Raw genomic sequence first — 15984 nt, 5'->3', positions numbered from 1 at the left:
ATTTAATTGAGGTCGAAAGTAAAAGTAAAATTTCGACTCGGGAATTCATAATTAAAGTTGCTGTTATTTGATCACAGTTATAATTTTTTCGTATTTTTCAGAGGAAATGAAGAAACTCTTTCTTCAATTTTAATTTTCCGGAAAATTAAGCACGTTAGTACTTCATTATCACAGTCGTTTTTTTCATTTTTTTCTTGAAAAAAAAAAAACAAAAATAACTCGGTTTTCTCTCTTGTTACTTTTCTGGAAAATTAAAAACGCTAATAAACGCGCACCACGTTCTGTGTTTCCGAGAGATGTTGATTTAAAGCTATCTTTAATTTGCGGATACGCACGACTGAATCAAGATATTAATGCCGCAACGACGATAAAACACGACGAACAATAAGCACAAAGTCTGATTGTAGAAGTGTAATTCAGTATGCCGATAACAACGAGCGCTTAACGAGTGCAACGATGTAAATTAACTTGTGTCTCTGGCGTGATGCGAGGAAAATTAAAGGCGATAACAATGTTGCACATCGATGACGCGCAGCGCGCCGATTGGCGAGAGTTCTTTAATGAAAGTAAATGAAAACTTGTCTCAAGATACTCGACGTAACTCTGTTTAACTGTCCTGGTTCGCAAAGCATCGTTCTGAATGTTCTTGATTGGTGAGACTTCGTTCCATTAGTTACAAGAGGTACTCGCGAGTTGTCGAAAGCCGGATCATCGATCGTCAAGACGAATTTACCGAAGTCTAGTTTACCGTTGGGATTCGGGGATTCTCAGCTAGGGAATCCCACTCTGGGATCTTCCGAATATTCGATTTAACATCCCAAAAGGAGGGATCGATTGTCCATTTGCAATATCGAGTGCGAATAGATTTACTATTGTTCTCTAAATTGTTCGAATACTTGGTGAGCTTCCAGGAGAAGCGGATTACAATCCGCGGTTAGAGGGGCTCTACGGCCTCTAGAGGGAAGTTTGTGTCGCGTGCGCACACCGTCTGGCATATTAACATTACTGCCGACTGCCTATCATGCATATTCCGCTCTGTGCAAACGAATATCCTCCCACTGATCAAGTAGACCCCAGAATATATCCATAAATCTGCGGATCTCTTAGACCTATATATTCTCGCGGTTATATATTCATAAATCCTCACATCCATCGTCGCGGACTTAGTAATTTACATTCCCACGTTGAGGTCGCGAAGTCGCGGGAATAATATTCGTCGTATTTGCACGATAACTTGACATGTTATTGTTATTCGAAGTGTCAAAGTTTCTGGATCCTAAGTCAGTTGTAACGACGTTTCGTTACACCGAGAATTCCAATCTGATAGCTCCATCTCCGCGAGATGCGACGATTATGCTAATGTTCGCGAATAACGGCATGACATTACATGGAATATTCAGGGCAGCATCTGTATAATGAAGCGGTATGTCGAACTGCGCACGAAACCTGCAATTTGTCATTCTCTGTACGCAAGTGTGCTCTGTGTATGCTCTTTGTTACATCGTTCCATCAAAGCCTTAAAGCAATGTCGTGCCGTACATTACACGCACTTTCGTTTAGGAGATATTATCCCATCTTGTGTGCGTGCGTGCGTGTATGTGCGTGTGTGTGCGTGTATGTGCGTTTGTGTGCGCGTGTGCGTGTGCGTGTGTGTGTGTGTGTTCCCAGAACCGTAATCTGATGCAGTCGCGTTAAGCGATATCGCTGTCTCGCGCAATTTTCATGATTGATGAGGAAGCTGCGGTGAGGGAGGAAGTAAGCCACCGATGGGAGCTCGCGGCGCGACTTTCGATCGTATACGAACGAATTAATCTCTCGCGGGCGTATTTTCCCGTCAAGTAGCTGCACGATATCCGCTAAAGAGGGTGATGAAATATACAACATATATCGTTAATATAACACAGGCGGAGTGAGCGAAATGTGACAATTTTGTCGCACTTTGATCGGTCATGTTGCGTCGTGATAAATGCCCCGCAATAATTGCGATATCATTATCGGTGGCATTCCGTTCGGTTGTACATCGGTTGCTTCATAAATATAGCGAAATGATCGGAAATCTCGCGCCAAGTTAATGATGACGAACGGGCTGTCAGGGTCAGATATATTGTGAAGATATATTCGAGCAAATTTCGATGTGTGTTCGGGGGGGATCACTTTATTGCGAGCGAACATCTCGTACACGCCCAAACGTTCGAACATTCTCCGATAATTAGGATTGCGGGAATTCATTCCAAGCCTCTCCAATCGTATGATTCAGGAGTTGAGTAATTAATTCTGCAATCTCTCTCTCTCTCTCTCTCTCTCTCTCTCTCTTTCTCCGTCTCTCGTTTCGCTGCAGACGCAAACGGTTACACCGTGGAAGAAAGATCGCAGCCTCATCGTACACTTTCGAAAAATTACGAGATGAAAAATCCCGTCTCGTCGCTTCATCGTTTACTTGCGCTATGATGTTTTTTTATCGGCACACTTGATTCTGTTTGTCTAATACGACCCGCGCTGAATTACTTTTACGGAGCAGAGGATCGCGAGGGAAATTGAGCGAGGCATCGGCGGCGGTGGAGTACGCGCGTCTCCATCCTGCTTTTGCATAATACATGTAAATGCAGCATCATCCCTGCCCTTTCAGCGAACCCGTGACACCCGTAATCTCGGAAGATGCAGCACCCGCGTCTTGGAATATCCAACGCGATAGCAGCGTACATACGCTCGGCGTCTCGGATAACGCGCGCCCACGAGGCTCGCAATGAAAATCGCGAGCAGCATGTGTGCCGCGCACGAGGGACTTCCCCCCCCGGTTGCAGCTTTTCAGCTACATAGTTTAGCGAAGCTTAACCGTTAGCGCGCGGTATCACAAACTCCTAAGATGTCCCATTTACGTTCCACGTGGAAATCTTGTAACGCAATCTCTCCCTTCCTCTCTCCCTCTCCCCCTGCCCTCTCGGTTGTAATAGAATTCAACAGAATGGGGTTTTAACCCGATTTTGGCACGAAGAAACTTCGATCGCGTTGGGAAACTTCATTTACGAAGGAACAATATTATCTCGGCTGGCCTCGAGGCTTTTATAAAACAAATTCCCCTCGTTATCACAACAATACTGCCACGGCCATTAAACTGCCATCGCGTCTACTAGAAAATCATGTCAACGTGTCCGACGGGCACACGCGCCTCCGTATATCAGGTCACGTCCGCCCAATACATATCTGCACCGACAGACAACCAGTCACGTATCCCGTTATACAATCCCGGTCCAAATGTTTCTACGGGAACACCACCATAGTTTGACCAACATTTATTGAATATAATATTTGTAGACTATTCGAGAGTTGTATCGCGTTTCACTAAAAGAAAAAAAAATCACATTTTTTTTGTAATCCGTAAATGAGAATACAGATTTGAACGTAATAATGGATCTGACTCAATATACTCACTCAATTACGGATCGTGTACTTATGGCACTTAAGCCGCTTAATTGTAATGTCAATAGCGCTTGATTGTCGAGGACATCTATCGCTGCATTAATTTTCTCAACCATCCGAGTTATCATCAGGGATCATCCGATCATGTCCAACAACTATTATCTCTCGGCATTACAGCTTGTAAGGTATCAAAGCCAAATAAGGTCCAATTTATTTATTTTTTTAAAATTGTATTTTTAGAGATATTGAAACAAACTAGGTGAGAATAACAATTTTATTTCAATCACTAAAATGAAATATATCTCATATGGAATATTTATAAATAAACAAAAGATATTTTTTAACTTTGACATCGAGCTTTTATTATAGTATGTTTATGAATATAAACCCGAATAAAAAATAAATTGGAAATATAACGGAACTAAACGTAATCAAGTGAAAGTTAACGGCTAATAACGAGCAAAGTAATTTATATTATTTATGTAAGTATTTTCAGTTTTCATAATATAAATTAAATAATATCAAATCTCAAACGTTTTGACTATACAGAGTTTTTTTGATTGTAAAAATTTAAATTACCACCTAACGTATGTAAAAAATGGTACAATTTTTTAATCTTTGGAAATTTTTAGCTATTTGAGAGCAATCTTAGTTTCTCAAAATTTCAAAATATTGAGAATCGTTATCCTTTAATACGAATTTCACAGATAATAAGTAAATAATGATAGTCATATCAATGGCCATATAAGTGGGCTTTATTTATTGAATATGTTGTGTCTAAAAAATATACCTTTCCCAAAAAATTGCGATACTTAAATTTGCTGCAAACTTTTGTAAAATCACCTCGCATATTCATTTCATCATAAGTTTTTGTTGTACTAAAGATTTTTGTTGCCAGTTCCTCAAGTCCTTCTTATTTATTTCTTATGTAGCATTTTTAAGCATACTCAGAGGATAAGCGTAAAGCTCACTTTTACGTGATGTACATATTCAAAAGTAGGTCTTATTTGGCTCAGATATCTTATATTTGCAACCGCATCGCATAAAATCGATGAAAAGATTTCAGCTTTACGTCGCGTTGCACATTTGTCAGACTGCCGTTTTAACTCTCGCCGCGGGAGTATTAACGTCGTGACGATGCCGTCGTAAATCGCGTCTCTAGATTGCGCAGTAAAACAGTCAGAGACCGTCAGAATTCGCCGGGACTTTCCTCTTGTTCGCAGCACCGGAGCTACTCAAAGTTCAACATCCACTGCATGGAGCATCCGGTGCACCAGATGAGCTGCGTCTCGGCTGCCGGGCCGGCCGCCAGGCTGCGCCAGAACAGCGTGTTCGTAGGCTCGAGCACGTCGCTGATACCGGCCAGCCAGGAGACGCCCAGGCGGACCAAAAGCGCGTTCGATCTGAAGTCGCTGGTGCACGCGGAGGGCGCGGGCTCGCAGAACGACGAGGACGAGCGCGACGGTGACACGTTGAGGACCCTCAGGTCTATCGAGACGTCGCGACTGTTGCATCGCGAGCGTCGACCCAGCACTTACCAGTTCGACCGTATGGACGTCCTGGCCAGGCCGACGCTGCAGCGTGAACGTGGCATGAGTATCTGTCACTTCGATAGGACGGACGTCCTCGCCAGGCCGCTGCAGAGGGACCGCGGCATGAGCATCTGCCACTTCGACCGGATGGACGTCCTGGCGAAGCCGACGTTGCAGCGTGACCGCGGCATGAGTATCTGCCACTTTGACCGGATGGACGTTGTAGCGAGACCGGTGCAGCGCGAGCGCGTCAACAGCATCTGTTACTTCGACAGAATGGACGTGCTGGCGAGGCCCACGTTTCCACCAGGCAAGTCCCTGCTGCGAGAGAGACGCGTCAGCATGTGCAATTTTCTGGAGAGGGACGAGGAACAACCGGACAGCAGGAATTCCTTGCAAACGGACAGACGACTGAGCGTCAGTAATGTCGACAAAATCGAGACCCTTGGGAAATCGTCGTCGCGCAGGGATCTGCGCGGCAGCAACAGTAACGTGATCGACAACAGGCAGGACAGCCTGGTGAAATGCACGATACGAGAGAGGAACAACTCCGTGCATCACTTCGATCGTCCATCCTGCAGCAAAACGTCCGACGTCGTGCTCGGATACAAAGCGACGTGCGTTTAGTCTTCTAGGGCTTTCTTCAAGAGGTCTGGTGAACGGACGAAGAAAACGGCGTTGATTCCGTCGACGACCCAGTCGCGGATCTACCTTGGACGAAATACGGCTGTGAAATCCTTTCGTATAATCGCTTTTTGCTTCAACGCCACCTTTATCGCTTATATTTCTTATATTCTTTTATGGATTCTCTTGAAAATAACACAGCCCTGAGCACCGATGATCTTTATCGAACCATCAAAGCAGAGCGCGACAATTAATCGCTTTATTTGAATCGGTCATCCGAAAAACAACGCAAGTCAATTTTTGTCGCGATTGAGATATTGGGAGATTCATAATCAGAGAAGTTAGATACACCAATTCTCTCAATAACCACATTAGTTAAAAAAATCATTTTTTTTCTAGATGCCAGGTTTACAAGACTGTCATTCACATGAGATTGATACTATAAGCCAGATTGTGTTTTCCTTACATTATATTCTGTAAAAATACATTCAATAATGAATCACTTTAGCATACTGGAATTCAGTAGTACGAGTTTATTTTTTCTATTTTATAAATTATACGTTTTTTTTAAATAAGTATTTTTGAGTTTTGTGATATAACCTGTTATTTTATAACATTTTTAGAAGAATCTGTCATTACAGAATTAATTTTTCTCGTTGCATTTTGTTTTACATTCTCTACGTCTTCAAATCTCTTTTATCGCCAATAATGACTTTCTTGAATATTTTAGGATTGTTCCTGATTAATTGCAAGTTGTAATTGCCTGAGCGGCTTTCATTCAAAATTTTTTTCCGATTTTCTGTCATCATTCGTGAAACGAATTTTGTTTGGTCATTTCAAAGTGCGACGCTCACGAGTTTGGATGTTTAGACAATTGCATATTGTTATCAATTGAAGATCAGCTGGACTTTACCGCTTGTTAGGGACACTCATGAATGTTCCACTTTCATAACTGAATGCTCTGTTTTCTACAATAGCACCTAGATACAAAGATGTATTCATAGGTCGGACACTTTCCGGACAGACCTCGCAGATGACTGAAACATCAAGCTACAATTTCGTACTTTGATTTGCATTCGTAACAGTACCAAATGTGAGATATAATAACAAATAGTTTTTAATGTTACGCATTTGGCAACTTTATCTTACAAAATTAAAAAAAAATGTCATTTTGTATGCACGAAAGTTCATTTCATTGAGAAATAACGTAAGTCAAAATTTTCAAAATTATTTAGTTTTCTTTTTAAAGGAATAAATTGTGAAAGTGTTATGTTCCGTTCACTTAATGCATGAGATAATGAAACATTTTTTATATATATTTAATTATTTATAGTAATTGTATTATAAGGCTAGATAGTTTCTTTCAATCTTCCTAAAGTGAGATTTTTTTGACTTTTGTTGTTTCTTCAAATGACCGATTCATTTGAATGTAACGCGAGATGACGGCTTTCCCTCATTTCCCTCCTTCGCACGATAAGCGTCGCTTCGACCTCGCTCGCTCGTTTTACAGACGGAAAACGACCTTGTCTCGGTCCGAGAAACATTTCTCGTCTATTTTCCGCGCGCGCGAAATTGTAAGTGCACTTCAAGTCTTTAGGTGTTCTCCGGAAATTAAAGGCGCGTCGAGTGGACACGCAACAGGAGGACGGACGTTGAAGAACGTTTTTCAGCGCGGTTTCTCTTCTCTTCTTTTTATTTTTACCCACCCTTCATTTTTTTGCCACGAGCTAAATGTAATAACGAAACTACCTACCGCGCCTCGATGCCGTCGCCCTCATGAATGATACATGACCGGCATTTCGACGAATTCGCTCGGGAAATGCCCGTTGAATTTTCCTTCGTTACTCGACGATTCGCTAATGATATATTCGAGAGTTTCGCTAACTGAACAATGAAACCGTAGAACGGATATATATCGCGCGAGCTTGGCTGCGCCAGTTCCCGTAACGAATACGGTGGCAGAGCGAGCAATCCGAGTTCACAGGTCGACGAAGAATCTGGTGAATATCGTATTAAAGTCAAACTGAGATTGTGTACGTACAAATAAATAATTAATTTGATGTTTCAAAATTTTTTCCACAATATGTGGAAGATATTGTGTAGTTGTCGGCGATGTAATCATCACTCTAAATTTATCAAACTGAAATCGAATCGACATCTCCATGTATCGACTCGATTGAATGTGCTCCAAATCTAGATCACGATCACCGATAATTGATCGATACTTGTACGATAAATCTTCTATATATGTATCAAATCGATCTGTATACGTTTATACGCTGAGAAAAAAAAGTTGTCAATTTGATGAAATTTCTTCATTTCACTTATTTATCTGTTTAAGTTAAATATACAAATGCTTAAACTAAAGTTTAAATATTTGATGCATTTGAGTTAAATACATGAATCGAAGAAATTTAATTAAGTTGAACAATTTAGTCACGTTAACAACTTTCTTCTCATTGTCAGTGTAGATGTCAGTATCGATAAAGTGTCGTTTCTTTTCTGAAGATGAATAAACGATCAATCGTTATCAAATCAAACATCCGAAAATGCTCGCTATCATATTTGATCGTCGACTTGAAAACCCGGGCAGCGACGGTAGATCGTTTCGTTGTAACACGTTTATTCGAACGGCCACAATTTTTAATTAACACGCTTTAATCGGCGAGGTCCGACGAGCGGGCAGCATGTAATTAGTCTAACGGAAAAGGAATCGATCGATCAACTTTATTCATCCCTATTCAATTTTCCTCTCTGCCTTTCTCTCTTTCCCCTCTTTCCATCCTTTACCCTTGTAGCCATAATTATAGACGGGAGACTCTTCTTCCTATTTCCGCGTTTTCTTCTCGGAACTTAATCCGTATCGTAGGGAGCGAACCGTAGAAATTGCTCTATTCTTCAGAGAGGCGAGGTCTCGCGTAGCATCTCCTCCTACTTGTAGACGTACGTACGGGCTCTCGTAAATTGTCTGCACACACGAGGCAGCGTAAATCGGTTAGACGCAACGACGCGCACGGTCGTTCGATTTGCAGAACCTGTCAACGCCATCGAGCATCAGCACGAGAAAAGAACGGCGCACGCTCTCAGGGATTTATTATTTAAAATTCTTCATTGCCATGGAGGAAAAAAAAGACATTCTGTCGTTTCAACATTAGAATTATCGAATGCGCATTTATTTATTTATCGCTATTCAATTAAACATTAGAGGAGCCTATTAATTGAACTAATGTCGAACAGATTGATATCGAATGCAACGGTCGGCTCATTAATCGAGCTTTGTGGTCGCCGATGTATGAAACGTGATACGTAATCCGCGCGTTTACGACCGTACGTTTACATTTAACGAGCGTAACGGTCATTAAAATTTCATTATCGCGTAATGGGTTTGATTCTGCTTCTCGTTTTGGCGGGGCATGCCACAATTCTTCGCGATTAATGCTGTCGTAAAGTACAAAAGTGTTTAAAGCATAACTATTCTAAAGTCACAGAGGGAAATGTGTAATAACGTATTCACCGTCATATCCACGAATACCTGTGTATAACGAGATAATTACCTATTTTGAATAATTGATAGATTTACATGATACATACATATGTATATGCGGGAACTAATGTCAGATATTTTCGGAGAGCCTACATATTTTTATCTGTCGGGGGATAAGACTAGTAGTTTCTTAATGAGATTACTCTTAGTACCTAGTTCCTTCAACGTTGGAAGATGCGCGATTACCGCGTTCGGTGCTAGAGAACTATATTAGCGTGGTTCGTAGCTGTACACGTGTTTGTAGCTCACGAAATTAAAAAGATGAGCTTGTTGAGCCGTCTCGGTGTATTATCTCCTTTCAATTTGAGATATTCACGTTAAACGATAATTAAGAGCGAATTTAAAAAAGAAAAGAGAGATGTTACACTCAATCCTAGCGTCTCTTAATTTATTAAAGGCCCCTGTCTGCTATTTGATGCTTTAATTAAAAGTGCAACGAAGTCACTGTATAAAAAGAGAGAAATCAACGTTATTTAATCCCGCGCAGTGGAAAGCGGCCTTCAATAAAAACGAGATATTAATGTAAAATATTTTCTCGCGCGCATTTATATAAAAGTGGGAGTGCGAATTTGTTTGCTGACGAGATTACCATTTTACTTTCCTTCTGACGTAATCGCACGCTTATATAATAATTAAAAAAGGCTTGGCTCAATAATGTATTAATCTACGTGAAACAGTAATCAATACAGTATTGATCCAAACCACGATCCAAACAGTTGATTGTATCTATAAAATAATAAATAACATGTCGCACCCTTCCTTGGAAAGTGAAACAACTGGAAAAATGACGAACCATAAAAGAGGAGAGTGCCTTTATCGGTTAAAGCGGATTATGGTGCCTGATAATATAATAATTTTACGTGAATTTTATAATATCATGCAAACCGCGCTTTTTTTGTAACAATGAAGTTTTCCAGGAAAGGGAAAAAAAATTCTGTAAAAATTAAAGTGACTAATTAAATAATATCGGCAAAAAGAATATATTGTTAAAAAGGATAAATTGTTTTTTTTTTCATTTTTTCATTTTCACTACCCTTAAAAAAATCAGTCTTTTTAAATTGTAACGATTTTGATATCCTTTCAATAACAATGAATTATTTTTAATTGTTTTTCTTTCTATTTTGAGTTCTTCGTTGTTTTAAAATTTAACGATCGATAGTTTACCCAATTTAATTATAGTAATTCGAAAATCAACGTTTTTCACTGAGCGTGTTCACTTTTGAAGCAAGGAAGCGATATGAAATCTTTCTTTGATGTAAAATGAAATACTACTTCTCGCGAATCAGAATCTCTGTTATCTCCATTATTAAACTTTGTGGAAGTATTGAACGCAGTTATAGCTCCCTCGTGTCCTATCGGAATTCATTAAAACAAGGGACCTTCTCTAATTAGCCGGTAATGAGAGAATATCGTAGAGTAATTAGATGTATACGTACGTAGACATGTTCAGACCAAGTGTAAGCTTTAAATTTTAAGATATTATAGTAATTACTATAAATAGTCTTTAAAGACTACTTATAGATTACGCGTTGGTTTCATGACTTCACATTCGGACGCGTCAGAAACGTTCGTACTTTCAACGACTCAGACTGTTTCCAATCAAAAGATTTCGAGAATTCTAAAAGTGTGTATTTTTCATGAATGTCCGATAAATGTTAAGCCACACGCAATTTATGTATGCCTTTTATGCATATAAGAACGAAGCGTTCTGAAATAATGCGTTGCATTATTTCTGTGAAATACTCAGTGTTGCATTAAATGCGTTGCATTAATTCTGTTAAATAATCGTTCGACAGACGATCCTACATTTATTTTAGGTACAGAAATTGCCAAATACTTTTAATAGTAATGATGAAAGTATTGCACCTACTTCAGAAACTTCTTGCGATTTCTTTTTATAAATTCCTACGAATACATCGGACATTTCTACAACGGATTTTTTCCTATATTTGTCCTCACGAAGAGTTCGAAAAGTTAAAGAAAAGTACAATGTATCAAAGTACTATGTATGAGTAAGAATAATGTTAGCCTTGAGTGGGAGATGATGTAATGGTATGATGAATGATTAAGAAGGATTGGATCGCTACATAAATGACTTCCGGCGTGGAGCATTTATTAAAGAAGTTAATAAATTATGTATACTTTATCATAACACATAGTGCTTAAATTATTTAGTTATTTATACTTTAATGAGTTTGTTACTTATGTAATTATAAATGATGTAAAACTCCGATTAATTAATAACTACATTAATTATCGATTTTTACGTCTTACAGTTTACCATTGTGTGCGTTGATCGAATAACTTTATCTAGTCGTCTCACAATAATTTTTCGATTATATGTAAATGGTAATTTTGTGAATATGTTAGCGAATGACTTTTTTACAATAAACATTATTTGAAACGATTATTGGAATAAATGTTTTTAATGGTGAGTATTTTTAAGTTTAACCATGCAGCTCATAAAGATTTTTCATGCGTCGCGATGATATTTAAAACGTCAGTCGCGTTGGAAAATCAGTTTCACGTCTTATCCTATCTCTATTGTTATTTTTAAGGGAGGTAAAGCGACACATCAGAAAATGTGCCCGGGCATTTGCGCGAGCTCAGGAGAAGATAGCCCAGCGGCTACCGCTCATTGTACGATAAAGTGTAATAGCGGCGAGCGAAATGCGTGGGGTTTCGCAAAATCAGTGGCTCTTTCGCTAACCGGAAATTTTCGTAAAAGCCTTCTATTTCGGAATATCCTGGGCCGCATGGCACTCTTTATTGCACGATGATTATTGTACGTGATGAGACTCGTTATCTTAAAACCTCTCGATTTTTAAAGCGGCACGGACCAAGTAGGAATCTTCCATTGCATTAGAAACCTTCTTATCCAATTCCTCGGCATTTCAGGAAATTGAAGAATTCAAGGATGTTCTTGCTTTGCTGTTTTCAATAATTCTCTCTGATCTAATAGATTTTGTACATCAAAAAAAAAGAAGAACAATATCAAACATCAATGTCAAATTAAAATTAATTTGTTCTATTTAAAATGGTTTCATATTTAAGCAAGAAATTATATTGTGATAATCTTGCTTACATATTATTTAATTTTCTTTAAAGAACTTTATCTTAAATTTTAGTAAAATGTATTTTTATTTCAACATTATAGTAGAAATCTAAAGATGATTATTTTGATACCATAATTATTTTGATAATAATAATATTAAAAAATTATAAATTTTGGAAATATATTTATTTTTTATTAGAAAATTAGAAATTTTCTTTCAACTTAGGAAAACTATTATTTAATAAAGAGAATATGTTTATCTTGATAAAACTATATAAAAAAGTTTTTTATATAAGCAAGTTATATTAACGCATAATTAAAATAAAAATTTCAATTATGACTAAACCATAAGATTCGAACAGTCTGAATTAATCAATTTTTGAGCATTAATTTTCGAACAATATTTAATATGTTGAAAAAAAAGATATTCTAAAAACAAGAATGTTCTTTTTTTTATGCAATTTTCTATAAATCGTTTAGTTTTAATAATTTACATATTTCTATTGAGATAATTACAGATTATTTATTTCAAACTTTTTTATTGATATTCGATCTACGTATTTTAGTTAACGTCGTATTTTAATTAATTGTCAATTGTCAACTATTCTACCGTATTACATGATATTTCGGCATTGATCGGACGTCGACGCATGGATTGCCTTTGTAATCGCGCTAAACTGTTTGAGCGTGAAGGGAACAAGCAGCTCATACTGTTTAATGCGACCTATCAATATTATTGACTAAACGTCAATATCTCTAAACTACGCATGCGATGGCCGTTCATTCGTATTTTCAATTCGTCATACTTTTGTAGTTTTCTTTAAATATTTTTCATCGTGTTATTACTTGTGTGACTAACAAAAATACGGTTCATCAATTTATTTTTTCTATTTGCGAAATCTTCATTACTTCCGCGCGATCAGCGATCATGTTTTCTATGGAGGACGTTAGTTAATCCGAAAGTAAAAAAACAAATATTAATATACAAATTTTAAAATTATGATGTAAAATTATATAATATTATATTAAAATATAAATATTAAACATTTATTAATTTTTGCTAACATCATGTTCTCGTTTTATTTGTTTTTATTGTTAATAATTAGTTTTATCTGTTAAATCACGAAGATTAATATTTTTTCTGTTTTTATCACTAATTAAATATTACTTGAAGTTTTATCATTATAATAATGACGCGTGTATCTCGATGCTTCTGAAGCCACATCGTTCCAAGACCTTCACTTATTTATCTAAGGAATATTTGTAAATATTTTACATTCCGCGCTTAGAGTATACAGACATTGTAACGCATGCTGCGTGGATACTATTTTATCGCCCCAATTCCTCCCTGTTGAACACTTAAGAATTTGTAATTTAACTCCCTAATAAAATAGCTGGTAAAATCTTTGCATATTTAGTAGATTATATTTCTTATTTTGCCTTACGTGTGTGTTCCAAAACTGCTTGATTAAATTTGTATACAAGTTGTTTAAATTTTTTTCTTCAGAAACATCGTTAATAAAAAGTGCGCGACAATTTGTCTTGTTACTTCTTTTTATAAGAGAAATAATGTTACGTGTATTATTAACTTTCTGACAGTCACACTATGAAGATATTTTAGATTTTTAATAGATAGGTCAACCGTGTGAGATTTCCACATGTTCCAAATCGCACGTGATTCAAAATGGATCGAGAGATCGCAGGATTGCTTGGGCTTAATATCCCGAGCCAGCATTGGCACGTTCTACTCAAGATTGTTGCTTTTTCTCACCGTACTTGGATGAACCCGAAACTAGGGCAACTATTTCGCCGTCGTGGTTTGCCAGAGTGAGAGAGAGTGGGAGAATAAAACGAAGTACCGAGGCGAGGGCAGGTGAACTTGGAAGATTCCGAGATGAGGGGCTCATGGAGAAATGCAGTAACGGTCCGCTGGCAGCTATCAAAAGTTTCATGGAGACATTTGCGACAGGACACAAAACAGCGACTGCAAAGGAGGTGTCCCAGAAGATTCCAGTTCTTGGGAGGTAAGTCACCGTTTTTCCCAAATGTATTTTATTAACTTTGAAACATCAGATGAAACTAGCAGAGAAGGCAGAGATAAAAAGAAATACGTAAATTTTTTAATTTTTTGTTATCTTTTGTTTAATTGTTAGCGCGTTAAATACGTACAGTGAGAAAAAAAATTAAATTTTAATAAATATTTATTTGAATAATTTACTAAATATTTTATTAATGCTATTTAATAAAATAAATTTATTAAATATATCTATTTAGTATAAGGACCACTAATTTAAGTATCATTTTTTTATAAAGTAAGTATTTTATTAGTGCTATTAAAATAAATATTTGTTAAAGTTTAGGAATTCTTTTTCTTAGTATAAATATCTGCAGCTAATATTTCTCATAGCTCTATTTCTTTTTATAAATGCATCGTAATTAATAATTTGAAAATTATTACATTTTTTTTTTTAGAATTATTCTATACTCCTTTCAAAAATTTTCAAGTCTCTAATTATTCAAGTTCCAAATTATTTTCATGATATATACATGCAGATGTCAAGTTTTTGTTGCTAGGAAGCATATTAGACAGTTGTATAATAGTGCAACAGAGCTTCTTGTGATTTGCATATGAAGTAAATTGTACTCATACACTTCTACGTTGTAATTCGAAACATTCAACGCCGTCGAAAAGCAATTGCGACTGAAATAAGCTCGACGAAAGACTCGTAAAATTTGCGTCTCCGTGAATAAACGTGACACCATAAAATGGGCTCCATTTAATCCGAAGTCCTCCGCGCTGTATTACGCATTTAGGCGAGTTAGCGGGGATGACGGAGGGATATAATCTAAGGCTCTGTTTTTGACAATGAAATAGATATGATTTATGAAGGCCGAGCATTACGACGACGCGGCGGTGACGGTGACGGTGAAGTGCCCTCCTTTTAAAGATTATTGAGGATGATTCGATTCAAGGACACGACGTTCCACCTTGACATCATTTCGCATCCGATAGTGCGAGGGTTAAATATATTGCTTCCGATATGTGTAATATGTAATGTTTCACAACCGACAAAACCGCGAGGCTATTTATTCGTCATTTTTGTCTTCAGCATTTCCCTTAAATTCTCCGAGATCTCCGAGTGCATTTCTTCCGCGCTTTCGTCGAGCTTCCGACCATATATTGCTCGCAACTCACACCATCGCATTTTTCCATCTTCCGCGTCTTCCGGACAGACGGTGAATTCGCACGTTTATTTTTACGGTCGCGCAAGACGCCGGATATATACTCGGTCGAAAAAACAAGAGGCTGCCCACCTTCGAAGGAACTGAACGATATAAAATGCGGGCGATGCTGACGGAAAGGATTTCCAAGAAAAAGGAGAAAGAAGATGGGGGGAAAAACGGAGAAACACCCAACCTCGAAGCCGGTGTTACCAACGACGTCTTCGGGGATCCGGTTCGTTCTTTCTTACGGTTCGACGGTCTGTAAGAAAAAAGGACCGACGGGGATATCACGAAGATCTGTGGCTGTGGTTTTGCGCACCGAAGACATAAATTCCCGGGGAGTACTGGGTACACGAAATACTTAACCCTCGGTGCTGGGTAGTCGCATGCGAAACGTAAAGATCCGAGGTTAAATCTGGGTGACGGTTTGAGACAGTTTGAAAAACGAGAGCTGTCCCTCTGCGCGCTCGCTTACAGTTGTAAACGTTGCAAGTGCATTATCCAAGTCGATGACTTTATGTAAATGGTGCTTGCGATCTTTCGTGGCGCTTGATCTTGATACGCAAAACTTCTTTTGACATTTCTGG

The 15984-nt window shown here is 38.0% G+C and overlaps 1 protein-coding gene across 1 annotated transcript in view; it reads left to right on the top strand.

Moving 5' to 3' along the window:
* LOC105197047 overlaps positions 1–11527 on the top strand; it is a 44513-nt gene extending 32986 nt beyond the window's left edge. Inside the window, exon 5 of the mRNA XM_011163247.3 lies at positions 4641–11527. Within this exon, the coding sequence (XP_011161549.1) occupies positions 4641–5576 (936 nt within the window). The 3' untranslated portion in view covers positions 5577–11527. The remainder of the gene's footprint in view (positions 1–4640) is intronic.
* Positions 11528–15984: the final 4457 nt, after the last annotated feature.

Source organism: Solenopsis invicta, chromosome 9, assembly GCF_016802725.1.
Source record: "Solenopsis invicta isolate M01_SB chromosome 9, UNIL_Sinv_3.0, whole genome shotgun sequence".
NCBI lineage: Eukaryota > Metazoa > Arthropoda > Insecta > Hymenoptera > Formicidae > Solenopsis > Solenopsis invicta.
This window is presented reverse-complemented; position numbering and strand designations above follow the sequence as displayed.